This window comes from Prionailurus bengalensis, chromosome D1, assembly GCF_016509475.1.
Source record: "Prionailurus bengalensis isolate Pbe53 chromosome D1, Fcat_Pben_1.1_paternal_pri, whole genome shotgun sequence".
Lineage (NCBI taxonomy): Eukaryota > Metazoa > Chordata > Mammalia > Carnivora > Felidae > Prionailurus > Prionailurus bengalensis.
The window spans coordinates 100,198,843-100,216,764 of NC_057346.1; the positions used below are offsets into that span (position 1 = coordinate 100,198,843).

General features: G+C 39.2%; 1 protein-coding gene across 5 annotated transcripts in view; it reads right to left on the reverse strand.

Annotated features, from left to right (window-relative positions):
- AGBL2 (AGBL carboxypeptidase 2) overlaps nt 1-17,922 on the reverse strand; it is a 46,853-nt gene that overhangs the window by 17,830 nt on the left and 11,101 nt on the right. For all 5 annotated transcript variants that reach the window (XM_043582506.1, XM_043582507.1, XM_043582505.1 and 2 more), the window contains 4 exons: nt 13,049-13,156; nt 5,253-5,406; nt 1,949-2,731; nt 256-412 (listed from right to left, as the gene is read on the reverse strand). In XM_043582506.1, the coding sequence (XP_043438441.1) occupies nt 256-412; nt 1,949-2,731; nt 5,253-5,406; nt 13,049-13,156 (1,202 nt within the window). The remainder of the gene's footprint in view (nt 1-255; nt 413-1,948; nt 2,732-5,252; nt 5,407-13,048; nt 13,157-17,922) is intronic.

Genomic DNA, 17,922 nt, shown 5'->3' on the forward strand with positions numbered 1-17,922 from the left:
GATGGGTGAAATAGTTACAGCGGATTAAGGGTACACTTACGATGAACATTGAATAATGTAGAGAACTGTTGAATCATTATATTGTAAACGAAAACCAGAGTAAAGTCTTGAGGTCCAGGCTGCTGGGATTTACCCAAGATAATGAAAAGAAATGTGAAGTGGCAGATCAAACACTACATATAGGATGCAGCGAACTCCTTTCCTCCTTAGTCAATGGACGGAAGATTACCTTATGTGCTTACCTTGTGTGCTTACCTTATCTGGCGCATTTTTGCTTAACATTAAAGGAAAGACTCGCTCATGAAGCCAGTACTTGCGATCATTGTTATTACAGCCATACAAGAAGATATTATTCTTACGGCTGTGGCCATGGAAATCACAATACAAGAGAACCTCCCTTTCTTCAAGAAGTCTATTGAGAGGGGCAAACAAAAGATATAGTGGACATCCAGATGCATGAAAATAATCAAGGATCTTTTACAGCCTCTTCCTTAAGTATGTCTGTTGCTACTTCCCACTAAAGAAAATGCCAACCCCTTCAAAGGACCCTGTCCCCAACCTCGGCTACTGCTATAAACATGACACCAGCACTCCTCACCCCTGCCAGTCAGAGGGACTTGAAATGAAAACACCCTGATGTGGAAAGGGGTGTTGGATAGGCCCTGTATAAGTTGACAAGGAAGTGGAGGAAATCAACTGAAAGAAAGCCCCCTTTGGGGGCAGACCTGGGGAAAGAGAAAGAGAAGGGAAGAGGCTGTAAGTGTAGGGATGAAAAAGAGAAACGAAGAAAGCCTGGGTCCCTGACTTTCCAGTACCGGTTCCTGTAAGGCTCAGCTCCTCTTTGTCTCCTCTTCACCCAGGACACCTCCTCAGTCTTCCACCACGGTCACCTTCTCCATGATGATAATGATAGGATGAAGAGGATGACAGTAATGCCACACACTTACAATGTGCTGAGCACTGTGCTAAACAGATGACAAGGGTCCTCATCTAATTCTCTTAAGTAACCACCCAAGGCAGGTAAGATTACCCTCCTCTACAGATAAGAAAGCTGAAGTGCAGAGAGGTGCAATCACATCCAAGGTCACAGAACCAGCCAGTAGTAACACCACGTCTCAAAGCCAGGCCTGTCTTGACTCCCAAGCACATGCCCTTAGCCATCTTGCCTGCCAGCCCAACACTCCCCCCACCCTCTCACACAGATAAGGTTAGAAGGTGTATGCATTCACATATCTTACACGCTGTAGTTTGGCAGAGGGGAGTACACAGAGTACCTTTAAGTAGTAGTTCCTTTAAGGTGGGTGCTATTACATCATAGCCTTCAATTGCTTTCACACAGGCTTGGAAAATATTAACTGACTTTTTTATTATTCTTTCTTTATGCGATGAAATATAAGAGGTAATAAGGAACTCAGATTCTGGAACCTGAGAGTGTGTATTCAAATTATCTATTCTGTTGCTTATTAGCTCTATGACCTTGGGCAAGTGACTTGACTTTTCTGGGCCTTAGTTTCCTCATCATATATAATGGGGATACTGATTGTGCCTACCTCAGGGGGTTAATGTGAAGATTACATGGGTCATGTATCTGTAAAGCACTGAGAATACCGCCTGTCCCCTATACACAAACACTGCCTAGTAGTTAGGTACTATTATTATTATTCACCAGGCCTCCTGACAAAGACCTATGAACTTCTGACTTCTGACCTCTATTCCATTGTTTCACTTATACGTCAAACAACCCCTGGCAGAAATGTTGCATGTTCAGTTTAACCCCAGAGACAAAACATGACTTAAAAGTTTGAAACTGAACGAACTCATGTGACTGCAAAGAGAATGGCAGACTCTCTCTCAAGCCGTATCTGATTGCTACATCAAAGAGAGCCCTCGCACCCATCAGAGAGCACTCACAGCATTCGGAGGAAGATCAACAGATAAAGGGGCTCACCTTTTGATCATGTTCCTGGTGTACCAGATACAAGGGAAAGACTCCTTCAGAATGGTTTTATAATGTCTATTCAAGTCTCTTCCAGCCAATGAACACCGGTAATTCCCCACAATCACTCCATCTGGATTTAACATAGGAACCACTTTGAAGACAAAGATATCTCTGAGGAGCTGGGCATCTGGAGAGTTGCTCAGGATGAAGTCCAAAAAGCCTTTCATGATCCAGGAGCCGTTACTTTCTCCGGGGTGGACTCTGGCACTCAAGACCACAGCTTTCTTTGCAGCTGCCTCTTGAGGGGTCTGGGATGGGTTGGTGATGGTGAGCAGGTAGACGGTATTTCCTGCAAGGCTCCTGCATAAAGTTCGGAGTTTGCAGAACTGAGACTGGACAGGGTTGTTTGCCACTGACAGCAGGTAGCACTGCAAGTCAGTGTATGTATATGGATAGAAGTGTGCGAAGAAGCAAGTGTCCTGGTCGTGTGGGAACTGAATGGTCCACGTGAGACAGTAAAAGGCCTGCTGCCCATCGTCCCTGTTGTTCTTATAGTACCTGATTTCATTTCCTTCTCTTCTCCAGCCAATGTTGTGGGTCTTGGCATCCAACTGGGAGTACATGAGTGGCTTCATCCCTATAGTATAAAGGCTCTTGGGTTTTAGCAAGTTGACAATGGTGAAGCGGTAGGTGGCATCTTTTCTAGTGTTCTGCACTCGAAAATAAAACCACTGAGTGTGTTTGTTTGTGTAGAGGTCAGTTCGCAAGGTGAGCTCATACTCATAGGTATCTCTGTAGTGGAGAAAATAGAAGAATATCTCTGTAACACCACATCCCCCCTCAAAAAACAAAGCTTAAAAAATGTTTTACCTGGGCAAAAATAGATCTTATTTCAACAGGAAAGCCTGCTACCTCAAACATTAATTTTCTAGTGCACCTAGTTCCTCAACTCATACATTAGGCTGAAAGAAATATGGGTCAACCAAGTTTATTTGGGGTATTTGGGAGCTCTGTGAGTTTTTTAGTATCGTTCTGGAGTGTTCAGTAGCAGTTCCCAACCACTTCAACACATTTCTAGAACCACACCTAATGGCAGCGAAGCCAGAGCCCTCTGTTGGCTGTTAGCTACCTCCTGGACATGACCACTATGGAGGAGAACTGTCAGCCTCAGGTGTTATTTTAGCTCTGATTATCAACTGTTTGAAGATGAGGGGGCATCTCTGGAATGCATTCACCTTACTGAAAAGTAGCAGAAGAGGAAATACAAATACTAAATCCTGAAAAGATGCTCCCACACAGGCATAATGCAAGAAAGGCAAATTAAAATAGGAAGTCATTCTCCCTCCATTTCATGCATATTCCAGCTTTGGGAAACAGTCGCTTTCATACACCGGTGATGAGAACTGAAATCATGTTGGAGGGTAATTTGGCAAAAAACAGCAATACTTAAAGTGTTCAAACCCTTGGCCCCCCAATTATATTTCTAGAATGTATCCCATAACATCACAAATATTTAAAAATATAAATGTCTTTGCAACTACATGGATGAAACTAGAGGTATTATGCTAAGCGAAATTAGTCAGAGAAAGACAAATATCATATGACTTCATTCATATGAGGAATTTAAGATACAAAACAGATGAACCTAAGGGGAGGGAAGCAAAAATAATATAAAAACAGGGAGACGGAAAAACCATTAAGAGACTCTTAAATATAGAGAATAAACTGAGGGTTGCTGGAGGGGTTGTGGGAGGGGGGATGGGCTAAATGGGTAAGGGGCAGTAAGGAAGACACTTGTTGGGATGAGCACTGGGTGTTATATGTAGAGGATGAATCACTGGAATCTACTTCTGAAATCACTGTTGCACTATATGCTAACTAACTAGGATGTAAACTTAAAAATTAATAAAAAAAATTATATATATATATATATATATATATATATATAATTTAAAAAGTGCCCAAGAGTATTAATTCTGTTAATTCATTAAACAAAAAACAGTAAATACCTTCATTTCCTATCAGCTGGGCACAGGTTACACATGATATGGAACACCCATACAATAGAATAATATGAATTATTAAAAATAAGGAGATATGGGAATGCAAGCTGGTGCAGCCACTCTGGAAAACAGTATGGAGGTTCCTCAAAAAACTAAAAATAAAACTACCCTACGACCCAGCAATTGCACTACTAGGTATTTATCCATGGGATACAGGCGTGCTGTTTTGAAGGGACACATGCACCCCCATGTTTATAGCAGCACTATCAACAATAGTCAAAGTATGGAAAGAGCCCAAATGTCCATCAATGGATGAATGGATAAAGAAGATGTGGTATATATATACAATGGAGTATCACTCGGCAATCAAAAAGAATGAAATCTTGCCATTTGCAACTACGTGGATGGAACTGGAGGGTATTATGCTAAGTTAAATTAGTCAGAGAAAGACGCAAATCATATGACTTCACTCATATGAAGACTAAGAGACAAAACAGATGAACATAAGGAAAGGGAACAAAAATAATATAAAAACAGGGAGGGGGACAAAACAGAAGAGACTCATAAATATGGAGAATAAACTGAGGGTTACTGGAGGGGTTGTAGGAGGGGAGATGGGCTAAATGGGTAAGGGGCATTAAGGAATCTATTCCTGAAATCATTGTTTCACTATATGCTAACTAATTTGGATGTAAATTAAAAAAAATAAAAAATAAAATTAAAAAAATAATGAGATAAATCTGCAGTATTGCCATAGGAAAAATATAAAGCTTATTATGTGGAAAAAAGCAATTTGCAAAATGGTATGTATACCATCATCCTATTTTTAAAAACAAAATAATTTCTGTATATTATACATACACATTAAAAGGGGGGAAAATTACTGCATGTATACCAAACTGTTAACAGTTTCTGCATCTGAGAGGTACGATTACAGAACTTCAATTTTTTATGTTACGTATTTTTATTAATACAGATTTCTTCTTGAGTTTTACTTAAGTAAACTCTACACCCAAAACAGAGCTTGAACTCACGACCCTGAGATTATGCTCTTCTGATTGAGCCAGCGAGGCGCCCCTATTAATACAAATTAAATTAATACTAATTTCTTTCATAAGCAGAAAAAAAAATGTAGATAAACTTTTACCCTGAGGGAATATGAGTCACAATTATTCAATTTTTCTTCATCCTCATACCATTTCTCACCACTTCTCTCTTTTCCAAAAACACCCCTAACTCCTAATATGACTCCTGAAGATGTGAGTCAGTCCCTCCAGCGATCACCCCTTTGGGAAATTCCTGTTACTCACACTCTGACAGCTTTTTGCAGATTCCCGCTCTCAAACCTTGACTCAAACAGGAGAGTCTTGTCCTCAGGTCCTTGCAGCGTAACAGCAAGCTCCTTGATGATCCCTCGCTTGCCTCCCACTCTGGAACTAGTGAAATAGGAACCTTCGGTGGGCACTGCAGAGGAGACAGACCTATTTAGAGCAGGTTCCACTAAGAATCTATTCATCCAGCCAATATTCACAGAGCTCCTCTGTGTGTTTATCGCCATTCTAGGTTAACGATAATGAATATTCAGATTTTCAAGGGTCCTTGCTGAGACTTTTAATTTTAAACATTGTATTTCTTTGAAGACCTTTAAAGTGGTGTAGAGCACCTCCTTTTGCTGCACGGCTGCCCCTGGCATCTCAGATAATGTTTGTACCCACATAAGCCCTAATCTGAAAGGATGTTGACAAACAAATGAGATTCTACATAGAGCATCTGAAAACATTTACAATCTTTATTCTAAAAAAATAGCATCTATTATTTTTTAACTTAAAAAAAAATTTATTTACTTATATTGAGAGAGACAGTGACAGCACAAGCAGGGGAGGGACAGAGAGAGGGAGAGAGAGAATCCCAAGCAAGTTCTGCACTGCCAGTGCAGAGCCCTATACAGGGCTTGAACCCATGAAACTGTGAGATCATGACCTGACCCGAAACCAAGAATCAGACGCCCAACCGAGCATCTATTAATTAAAAAAATAATAATAGTAAAATAATAATAATAATAATAATAGAGGGGCATCTGTGTGGCTCAGTCAGTTAAGCTTCCGACTTCTGCTCAGGTCAGGATCTTGCAGTTTAGGAGGAGTTCAAGCCCTGTATCAGGCTCTATCCTGACAGCCCAGAGCCTGGAGCCTGCTTCAGATTCTGTGTCTCCCTCTCTCTCTGCCCCTCTCCCATTCTCTCTCTGTCTCAAAAATAAAAAATAAACATTACAAAAAAGATAATGGAGAAAAACAAAGAAAGAAAGTATACTTCATACAATTTTTTTGGTATATCCTTCCAGATTTAAATATAAAAAAATAATAGAAGTTTGAGAAGAATTGGCATGGGTGAATTAGCCTAAGAAGGGAACCAAAATATCTATAGTAATTATAGTGAAAATGTTATGATTGAAATTTTATCTTTAAAAAAATTTTTTTTCAACGTTTATTTATTTTTGGGACAGAGAGAGACAGAGCATGAACGGGGGAGGGGCAGAGAGAGAGGGAGACACAGAATCGGAAACAGGCTCCAGGCTCTGAGCCATCAGCCCAGAGCCTGACACGGGGCTCGAACTCCCGGACTGCGAGATCGTGACCTGGCTGAAGTCGGACGCTTAACCGACTGCGCCACCCAGGCGCCCCGAAATTTTATCTTTAAAATGATGCTAAAACAAACAACAAATATATATATATATAATTTATTTAACAAAATTTATATATATATATTATATATAATTTATTTTATTTAACAAAATTTAGATTATAATCATCTCTTTCTAATCCTTGCAATAATCAATTGTTAATTTGTTTTAGAAAGTGGGGTTGAGGGGCGCCTGTGTGGCTCAGTCAGTTGAGCATTTAACTTGGTTTGTGAGTGTGGTTTGTGACTCACGGTTTGTGAGTTCAAGTCCCCTCTTGGGCTCTGCTGACAGCTCAGACTGGAGCCTGTTTTGGATTTTGTGTCTCCCTCTCTCTCTGCCCCTCCCCCACTCTCATTGTCTCTCAAAAATAAACATAAAAAAAAAAAGAAAAAAAGTGGGGTTGCAACTTTTCAGACAAATTCAGTAAGACTGCCATCTGACATCTTTGATTTTTAGTTTCTTTTGCAAAACTATTTCAAAACTATTTGTAAAACTTTGTAGTTTTCCCAAAGACTTTGTACCACCATATTCTTATCATTATGTCTAGAAGAGCCTATTTTGTCATCTTTTGTTGATTTTCTCTTCAACTGTTGTTAACTGCTAAAAAAAATGTCTAGATTCTCATTTGTCAGTGGCTTTGCAAGTGATTCAAACAATTCCTTAACATCCATCAGCTTCATAAAATCCTGCATCTCTTGTAAGGATAATTTCACTTTGCAGCTGATTTTTACTGCACTTGCATTATATTGTCACATATTAACAATATCCACCAATTGGCAAGTGACTGATATTAACAAAGATGCTGACCACAGGGCAGGGCAGATGGGAGCATTAAACACTAATATGTTGACATGTGGGGACTGATTATATAAGTCTAATTTATTAGTAAATCTGTTCATGTTACGACAGCTTTTGTTTCAATAGGCAACTCTGTCGTTGTGGAGACTTAGGTAATAAATATTTGGATAATAAATGAGAGCAAAAGAGAAAAGCAAGCATATAAAGAAGTGAGTAAAAGAAGAAAACAAGCACAGAGGAGGCAGGAGCAGAGTCGCGTAATGCAACTAAAAGCTGGGGACCTACGTGGTTCAGTCTCTTCATGGAAGCACAAAGTTATAGACCAGCAACCAGACGTAATTAATACGGGAATTTTGACACTTTTTTGAGTCTCTCAGGTAAAAACATTAAAGATGATCCAATTCATAGTCCACAGTAACATTTCTCAAAAATAAAACCTCTTTCCTTGTTTCTCCCCATTATTCTCATAGCAGGTAAACTGACAAACTCCCAAATTTTCCCTGGAGTCCCATCTTCTCCATTTTCTGTTTCTTCATTCCTCCAACAGGGTGGGCTCAATTCTCCTTGGTGAATCCAAAGGACAAGATCAAGACCACTGCCACAACTGCGCTTTAACAGGACAATAAGGAAAATTCACAAAAGTTGCCCTCAGGAGAGTGAGCTCTCAGCCCTAGGGGTTGCTTGTAGGCAGAAAACATCTCTGAATAGAACAGGTAAAGCAATTGAATTCAAGGTCAAGGAGTTTGTTGAAAATGACTACCACCAGGTCAACAAGAGGTAAAATAGACTTCTAGTACCCAAGACTTTTGGGGCACCTGGCAGGCTCAGTTGGTTGAACATGCAACTCTTGTTCTCGGGGTTGTGAAGTTCAAGCCCCACTTTGGGTATAGACATTACTTAAAAATGAAATCCTTTTCTTCTTTTTTTTAATGTTTATTTATATTTGAGGGCGAGAGTGAGAGAGTGCATGAGCAGGGGGAGGGGCAGAGAGAAACAGAGACAGAATCTGAAGAGGCTCCAGGCTCTGAGTTGTCAGCACAGAGTCCGACACAGGGCTGGAACTCACAAACTGTGAAATCATGACCTGAGCTGACGTCAGACACTTAACCAACTGAGCCACCCAGGCTCCCCACTTAAAAATGAAATCTTAAAAAAAAAAAAAAAGCCCCATACTTTCTTGAGGTTCCAGGAGCAGTACATCCTCCATTATTTATGACTGAAGTCTATCCACTTAAGACCTTATACTTTAATGTCTCCCAAACTCCTTCTCAGACTCTCCATAGGTGGAGCTAGGGAGACTGTAAGTTGCTTCACCTCACTCACTTCCCCACATGTAGCTTTTCCCAACACGGTATTACTAACACAAGCACTCATAATCAAGGCAACTGGGAGCAGAGCATATGAAATTACTTCGAAGTTGGGCCACCTGCTAGAATCGGTTCATTTCATTTTTCCAGTTGTGGAAATGTGAACACTGCGGTCCCTCCCCCCTAGTTCTGGTTTTTTCTCTAGAAGCCTACCCTGATTTCATTGACTTAACACATTTTATTTCTACTAACTAAACTTGGTACATATTCCTCCTCCAATAAAATTGATTTCCTTTCTGATCATTACTGTATAGCAAATACTGATTTTCAAATTGTGAGAATATTTTTCTTGCTATTTCTTGAATACAACATTTCCCAATCTCAGATAACCCCTTTTAAAAAGTTCTAGGGGCACCTGGGTGACTCAGTCGGTTAAGCGTCTGACTTCAGCTCAGGTCATGATCTCATGATTCGTGGGTTTGAGCCCCACATTGAGCTCCATGCTGGCAGTGCAGAGCCTGCTTGCAATTCTCTCTTCCTCTCTCTCTGCCCCTCCCCTGCTCGTGGTCTATCTCTCTCTCAAAATAAATAAATTAAAAAAAAAACCCTTCTAATTAACTCTGGTACCTATATATACAATAAGCATCAGATGATTTTTGGTGATGACGAAGGATGCCCTTATTGAAAGCTTCTCTAGCTCGCCATGTCCCTCCCTATAACTAACTTCACATTCTGAGATTATGAATTTAAAACTTAATTCCTCATCCTTGGGAGGGTTCCTATTAACTTTTCTTGACTCATTGCTCTTGAACATTATATCTCCTTTCTTTTTCTTTTTTTAAGTAAACTCTACCCCTAATGTGGGCTTGAATTCATAACCCTGAGATCAAGAGTCGCATGATCTAGCATGCTTTACCAACTGAACTAGCCAGGTGCCCTTATGTCCTTTCTGTCTTAAATGTTTCTATTACAACCTGCTTCACATCCTACCCATCACCTGTTATTGCCTTTATTATAGCTATTTTAGTGAATGTGAAGTTGATTCATCCTTTCCATAACCTTTTTCTTTTTTTTTTTAAAAAAATTTTTTTTTTAACGTTTATTTATTTTTGAGACAGAGAGAGACAGAGCATGAACGGGGGAGGGTCAGCGAGAGGGAGACACAGAATCTGAAACAGGCTCCGGGCTCTGAGCTGTCAGCACAGGGGCCCGATGCGGGGCTCGAACTCACGGACCGCGAGATCGTGACCTGAGCCGAAGTCGGCGCTCAACCGACTGAGCCACCCAGGCGCCCCTCCATAACCTTTTTCAAGCAGAGGAATTTTCTTCTATTCCTAGTTTTTTGAATGTTCGTATGCTTTTTCTGCATCACTTGAGAGGATCGTGTTCTTCCCTTTGTTCTAATGTGGTGTGCCACATTGGTGTATGGTTTTTAGCCTGAACCATCCTTGCATTCCTGGAACAAATCCTCCCTGGTCATGCTGTATAATCCTTTAATATGCTGTTGGAATTGGTTTACTGATATTTGGTTGAGGATGTTTGCATTTATATTCTTTTTTTTTAAGCAACAGATTATTTTCTTTATTTAAAAATCTTTTTCTTTACCTCTTCTTTTCCTGATTTTACCTCATCTCTCATTTACAAGATAAGAGATTTTTAAGACTGCATGCAGAAAAAATAGCAGTGCATAGTAACTGCTTAATAAATGTTTGCTACTGATACCCATAGTGGAGCCCAGTATTGTGGAAGGAAGGTGGAGAGGGAAGGAGAGAACACAGTGTGCCTTCCACCTCTATGATTCTAGAACGTTAGGAGCCACAGTGAATTATCAAGATTTTGAAGGCAACCTGCAATCATTGCGCTGACAATGAAAAGAGTAAAATGTCCTTAGCCTCCATCAGCAAGGAAACATTTCTGCCCTAAAGATGATTATTAGGGATCCTGATTTTACTTATTTATTTTTATTTACTTATTTATTTTTTTTAGAGGTCCTCATTTTTAAAATACTTATTATCTAAGTCTCCACAGTTATGAACCTGGATAGAAAAAAAAATCATCAAAACATTGCATTTATATTCTTAAGGAATATGGCTTTTCTGTGATGTCTTTGTCTAATTTTGAATATTGGCTTCACAAATAGTTAGAAATGTTTCCTCCTGTTACTGTTTTCAGAGCTGATGAAGGACTAGTACTATTTCACCTTTAAATGTTTGATATAATTCAAACAAACCCTGTCATCTGGGCAAGGAATTTCTTTGCACAAAGATTTTTAATTACTAACTCAATTTCTTTGTTTTCATCTATTCAGATTTTTAAAATTTCTTCCTGAGTCAGTTGTGTCTAACAATTTTTCCTATTCATCTATGTTGTTTAATTTCTTGGCAATAAGTTGTAACTTGTAATTCTTTTTTTGTGTGTGTTTCCTTCCTCTTTTTTCATGGTTGGTCTAGCTAAAGTTTTGTCAGTTTTGTTGAGGTTTCCAAAGAACCAACTTTTGGCTTGATTTTCCACATTGTTTTCCTATTTTCTGTTTCACTGATTTCCATCCTTATCTTTATTATATCGTTCCTTCTGGTTGCTTTGGACTTAGTTTGTGCTTATTATTCAAATTTATTAATATGAAAGCTTAGGTAATTAATTGGAGCTCTTTCTTCCTTTCAAATATAGGCATTTGAAGCCATAGGTTTACCTTGCAGTACTTTAACTGCATCCCATAAATTTTGATATGTTGTTTTATTTTTACTCAGCTCAAAATATTCATCTCTTATGATTTCTTTAATTCATGGGTTACTTAGAAATGTGCTGCTTAGGGGCACCTGGGTGGCTCAGTCAGTTGAGCATCTGACTTCGGCTCAGGTCATGATCTCGAAGTCCATGAGTTCGAGCCCCACATGGGGCTCTGTGCTGATAGCTCAGAGCCTGGAGCCTGCTTCAGGTTCTGTGTCTCCATCTTTCTCTGCCCCTCTCCCGCTCACACTCTGTCTCTCTCTATCAAAAATAAACAAATGTTAAAAAATATATATATATGCGATTTAATTTCTGAGTATTTGTATATTTCCCAAATTTCATTCTTTTTTTTCTTTTTTAAGTAGGCTCCATGCCCAGCAAGGAGTCCAACACAGGGTGTGAACTCACGATCCCAAGGTCAAGACCTGTGCTGAGATCAACAGTCAGATGCTTTACCAACTGAGCCAGGTGCCCCTAAAAATATTTTCTAGGAGCCCCTGGGTGGCTCAGTTGGTTAAGTGTCTGACTCTTGATTTTAGCTCAGGTCATGACCTCATGGTTGTGGGATTGAGCCCCGTGTCAGGCACCGTGCTGAGTGTACAGCTTGCTTGGAATTCTCTCTCTCCCTCTCTGCCCTTCCCTTGCTCGCAATTGCGCTCTCTTTCTCTCTCTCAAAATAAAATAAACATTAAAAGAGAGAGATGGATTCTACCTACAGGAAGGCTGCAAATTAATGGAAATCAATTAAACCACATGGTAAATGAGAGTTATATGCACATACTACAAAGAACTCACTAAAACACAGAGATGGAGAAAAGAAGAGCAAGTTCCCCCGAATATCCAATATCTGATTTCTAGGAAGTGGAGTGACACAGGAGAACCTTTAAATTTATTTTTTTAATGTTTATTTATTTCTGAGACAGAAAAAGACAGAGCATGAGTGGGGGAGGGGCAGAGAAAGAGGAAGACACAGAATCAGAAGCAGGCTCCAGGCTCCAAGCTGTCAGCACAGAGCCCGACGTGGGGCTTAAACTCATAGACTGTGAGGTCATGACCTGAGCTGAAGTCGGAAGCTCAACCGACTAAGCCACCCAGGCTCCCCAATACAGAAGAACCTCTAAAATGGGCTTAGAACTATTAAGAAAAAGGTACTGTCATTTTAAAAAACAACTGAAATTTTATTTTATTATTTATTTATTTTTAATATTTTTTTAAATGTTTATTTATTTCTGAGACAGACAGAGCATGAATGGGGGAGGGGCAGAGAGAGAGGGAGACACAGAATCTGAAGCAGGCTCCAGACTCCGAGCTGTCAGCACAGCCCCCGATGCAGGGCTCAAACTCACAAACCGTGAGATCATGGCCTGAGCCGAAGTCAGTCGCTCAACCTACTGAGCCACCCAGGTGCCCCAAAAAACAACTGAAATTTTAAATCTGATTAGCCATTAATATCACGGCTCCTATTCAGGCTGGTCTGGAAGGACAGTTTGTTTATCACTAAACTATAGTTTGTTAAAATAACTGTTATTATAGAAAATATGTTTATTACAATATTGTCATGATTATCACTGACTGTTCAGTGTAATAACAATACCTGAATCTAATTGAAAGACAACTGTGCCTTTTTCTTCTCCTACAATTTCTGGTAACTTTTCATTTCCTGTAGGTTGATAGAAATATTCTGGTTGAGGTGGAACCCACTCTGAAAGAAAACATTAAAAATGTACAAAATAAGAAGCAACATAAAAGTATTTTATCCAGAACTAATGTAAAATTATATATAATAATTATTATTCATGTGGTTAGTCTGGTTGAATCAAACCAAATTCTCATAGTAAGTCTTCAGTTTGTTTGTAAATTATGTCTTGCTTCTTTCCATAAAGATTATGAGGAGATTTTTAACAAAAAGCATATACAACAAAAATATAAGCTTTTTAAAAAAAATTTTTTTTTTTAACGTTTATTTATTTTTGAGACAGAGAGAGACAGAGCATGAACAAGGGAGGGTCAGAAAGAGGGAGACATAGAATCTGAAACAGGCTCCAGGCTCTGAGCTGTCAGCACAGAGCCTGACGCGGGGCTCGAACTCACAGTCTGTGAGATCATGACCTGAGCCGAAGTCGGCTACTTAACCGACTGAGCCACCCAGGCGCCCCAAAATATAAACTTTAAATAGAAGACTTAAAAATAAGCCAGAACGGTCAATATAGTTGATCTATAGTTGCTCTAACAACTCTTCAAAATTTGGCCCTGAGCTTCTTTCTCTTTGGCAATTATTTTTAAGACTGTATTTTTAAGTAATCTCTACACCCAACACGGGGCTCAAATTTACAACACTGAGATCAAGAGTCACGTACTCTACTGACTAAGCCAGCCAGGTGCCCAAAAGTTCTTTTTAAAGGCAGGAAAATATGATCAGCTACATAATTTATATTACCATAGAGGAACAAGTATATCAACTATTTCAGAAGAAACAAAGCTTTTTCAGTAACACTCAATTCTAAAAGATTTCTCGTATGTGACTTGGGCAACTCTCAGTATCATTTTAACTACAGTAGCCATTGATGAAAGCCAACAGCATATAAAGACACAAATGAAATTCAATAATACATTAAAAGGATCATATACATTGATCAAGTGGGATTTATTCCAGGGATGCAAAGATGGTTCAACATCTGCAAATTAGATAATGTGATACACCACATTAACAAAATGAAGGATAACAATCATCAATCATCTTGGCGGATGCAGAAAAACCATTTGGCTAAATTCAACATCCATTTATGATAAAAACTCAACACAGTGGGTATAGAGGGAGCCTCAACATAATAAAGGCCATATATGACAAGTCCACAGCTAAAACCATACTCAAATGTGAAAAGTTGAAAGCTTTTCTTCTAAGATCAGGCAAAGGCAAAGATGCTGACTCGTCATTTTTCCTCAACATAGTACTGAAAGTTCTTGCTGAAGTAATCAGGCAAGGAAAAATAAATAAATAAAAGGCATCCAAATTGGAAAGGAAAGTAAAACTGTCAAACTGTTACTATTTGCAGATGACATGATACTGTACATAAAAAACACTAAAGGGGCACCTGGGTGGCTTAGTTGGTTAAGCGTCCCACTCTTGATTTTGGTTCAGGTCATGATCCCAGGGCCATGAGACTGAGCCCTGCGTTGAGCTCTGTGCTGGGTGTGGAGCCTGTTTAAGATTCTCTCTCTCCCTCTTCATATGCCTGTCTCTCTCTCTCTCTCTCTCTCTCTCTCTCTCTCTCTCAAAAACTCCCCCAAATAGTAAAAACTTCATCAAAAAACTGCTAGAACTAATAAATAAATTCAGTAAATATACAGAATACAAAATCACTACAATCAATACAAAAACATGTTGCACGTTTATACACTAGTAATGAACTATCAGAAAGAAATTAAGAAAACAATCCCATTTACAACTGTATCAAAAAGAATAAAATACCTAGGAATAAATTTAACTAAGGAGGTGAAAGACCTGTATATTCAAAACTGTAAGACATTAATGAAAGAAATAGAAGACACAAATACATTAGAAGATATTCATGCTCACGTATTTGAAGAATATTTTTAAATGTCCATACTACCCAAATCAATATACAGATTCAATGCAGTCACTATAAAAATTCTAATGGCATTTTTTCACAGAAATAGACCAAAGAATCCTAAAAGTTCTATGGAACCATAAAGACCCTGAGTAGCCAGAGCAATCTTGAGAGAAGAACAAAGCTAGATAAAGACTTCATGCTCCCTGATTTCAAACTATATTATAAAGCTACAGTAGTTAAAACAGTATGGTATTAGCATAAAATCAGACACATATATCAATGGAACAGAATAGACAGCCCAGAAGTAAATCCACATATACATGGTCCATTAATTGATGACAAAGGAGCCAAGAATATATGATGAGGAGGAAGGACAGTGTCTTCAATAAAGGGTGTTGGGAAAACTGGACAGTCACATGCAAAAGAATGAAACTGGAACACTGTCTGACACCATACAAAAAATTAAACTCAAAATGGATTAAAGACTTGAATTTAAGACCTGAAACCATAAAACTCCTAGAAGAAAACATAGGCAGTAAGCTGCTGGGCACTGGTCTTGGTGATGATTTTTTTTAGGTAGGCTCCATGCCCAATGTGGGGTTGAACTCACAACCCTAAGATCAAGAGTCACATGCTCTACTGACTGAGCCAGCCAGGTGCCCCTTGGTGATGATTTTTTAAATCTGACACTAAAAGCAAAAGCAGCAAAAGCAAAAATAAACAAGTGGGACTGCATCAAATTAAAAAGTTTCTGTGCAGCAAAGGAAATCATTAACAAAATGAAAAGGCAACCCAGTGAATGGGAAAAAATATTTGCAAATAATATATCTGATAAGAGGCTACTATCCAAAATATATAAAGGATTCATACACCTTCATAGCAAACAAACAAGCATTCCAATTAAAAAATGGGCAGAGGATCTGAATAGACATTTTTCCAAAGAAGACATACAGATGGCCAACAGAGCCATGAAAAAATGCTCTACATCATAATCATTAGGGAAATGCAAATCAAAACTACAATGAAAATCACCTCATACCAGTTAGGATAGCTATCATCAAAAAGACTAGAAATAACAAATGTTAGCGAGGATGTGGAGCAAAGGGAACCCTATTGTTGGCGGGGCATGTAAATTGGTACAGCCACTATGGAAAATAGTATGGAGGTTCCTCAAAAAAAATTATAAAATAGGAGTGGCTCAGTCGGTTAAGCATCTGACTCTTGATTTTGGCTCAGGTCATGATCTCATGGTTCTTGAGTTTGAGCCCTGTGTAGGGCTCTGCACTGGCAATGCAGGACCTGCTTGGGATTCTCTCTCTCCCTCAGTCTCTGCCCCCCCCCCCCCGCCCCGCCACTTGTTCTTCCTTGTGCTCTCTCTCGCTGTCTTAAATTTTTTTTTTTCAACATTTATTTATTTTTGGGACAGAGGGAGACAGAGCATGAACGGGGGAGGGGCAGAGAGAGAGGGAGACACAGAATCAGAAACAGGCTCCAGGCTCTGAGCCATCAGCCCAGAGCCTGACGCGGGGCTCGAACTCCCGGGCTGCGAGATCGTGACCTGGCTGAAGTCGGACGCTTAACCGACTGCGCCACCCAGGCGCCCCTCTCTCGCTGTCTTAAAAAAAAAAAAAAAAAAAAAAAAAAAAAACTTTAAAAAAATTGTAAAATAAAACTACCATATGATCCAGAAATTCTACTTCTGGGTATTTATCCAAAGAAAATGAAAACACTAACTCAAAAACATAAGGGCACCCCCATGTTCACTGCAGCATTATTTATAATAGCCAAGATATGGAAATAACCTAAGTGTTCATTGATGAATGAATGGACAAAGAAATTGTGGTACAAATACACAATGACATATTATTCATCCATAAAAAAGGAATGAAATCTTGTCATTTGCAACATGTACAGACCTTGAGGACATTGTGGTAAGTGAAATAAGTCAGACAGAGAAAGACAAATACCGTGTGATCTCTCTTACATATTGGATTTAAAAAACAAAACAAACAACAAAACCAAAGAAATAAGCTCATTGGTGGTTGCCAGAGGTAGACGGGAGAAATGGGTAACCAGTTTTTTTTTTTCAGTTTAAATAAATTTGAATGAAAAAAAAAAATGAGCTCAAGGTCATACAGCTAGTAAGTGGCAGATCTGGGCCTAGAACCTCATTGGAATCACTCCAAAATCTGTGCTTAAAACTTCTGTTCTTAGGGAACCTGGGTGGCTCAGTCAGTTAAGCATCTGACTTTGGCTCAGGTCATGATCTCAGGGTTCATGATTTCAAGCCCCACACTGGGCTCTGGGTTGACAGCACAGAACCTCCTTCAGATCCTCTGTTTTCCTCTCTCTCTCTGCCCTTCCTCAACTCACATGCGTGCTCTCTCAAAAATAAACATGAAAAAAAAACCCCTACAGTTCTTTACTGGTTCTAATATTATCTTCTGACTAAATATAAAAAAATAAAGACAAAATAAATAATAAAGATGCAACTCATTAAAAAACAATGCTTGGGCCACTTGGGTGGCTCAGTCAGTTGAGTGTCTGACTTTAGCTCAGGGCCATGATTTCACGGTTCGTGAGTTTGAGCCCCGCGTCGGGCTCTTGCTGACAGCTTGGAGCCTGGAGCCTGCTTCAGATTCTGTGTCTCCCTTTCTCTGTACCCCTCCCCTACTTGTGCTCTGTCTTTCAAAAATAAAATAAAACATTAAAAAATTAAAAAAAAAACAATGCTAATTTCTTATCTTTAAAGAGATGGGAAATGATGAGGGTGTCAATTTGGTTTAAACAATAAGGTGCTTGTTATCAAATTTCCTTGAAATTAAAAAGAATTGCCTTTTAAAATATCTAGTGCTGGGGTGCAACTCTTGATCTTGGGATTCTGGATTCAAGCTCC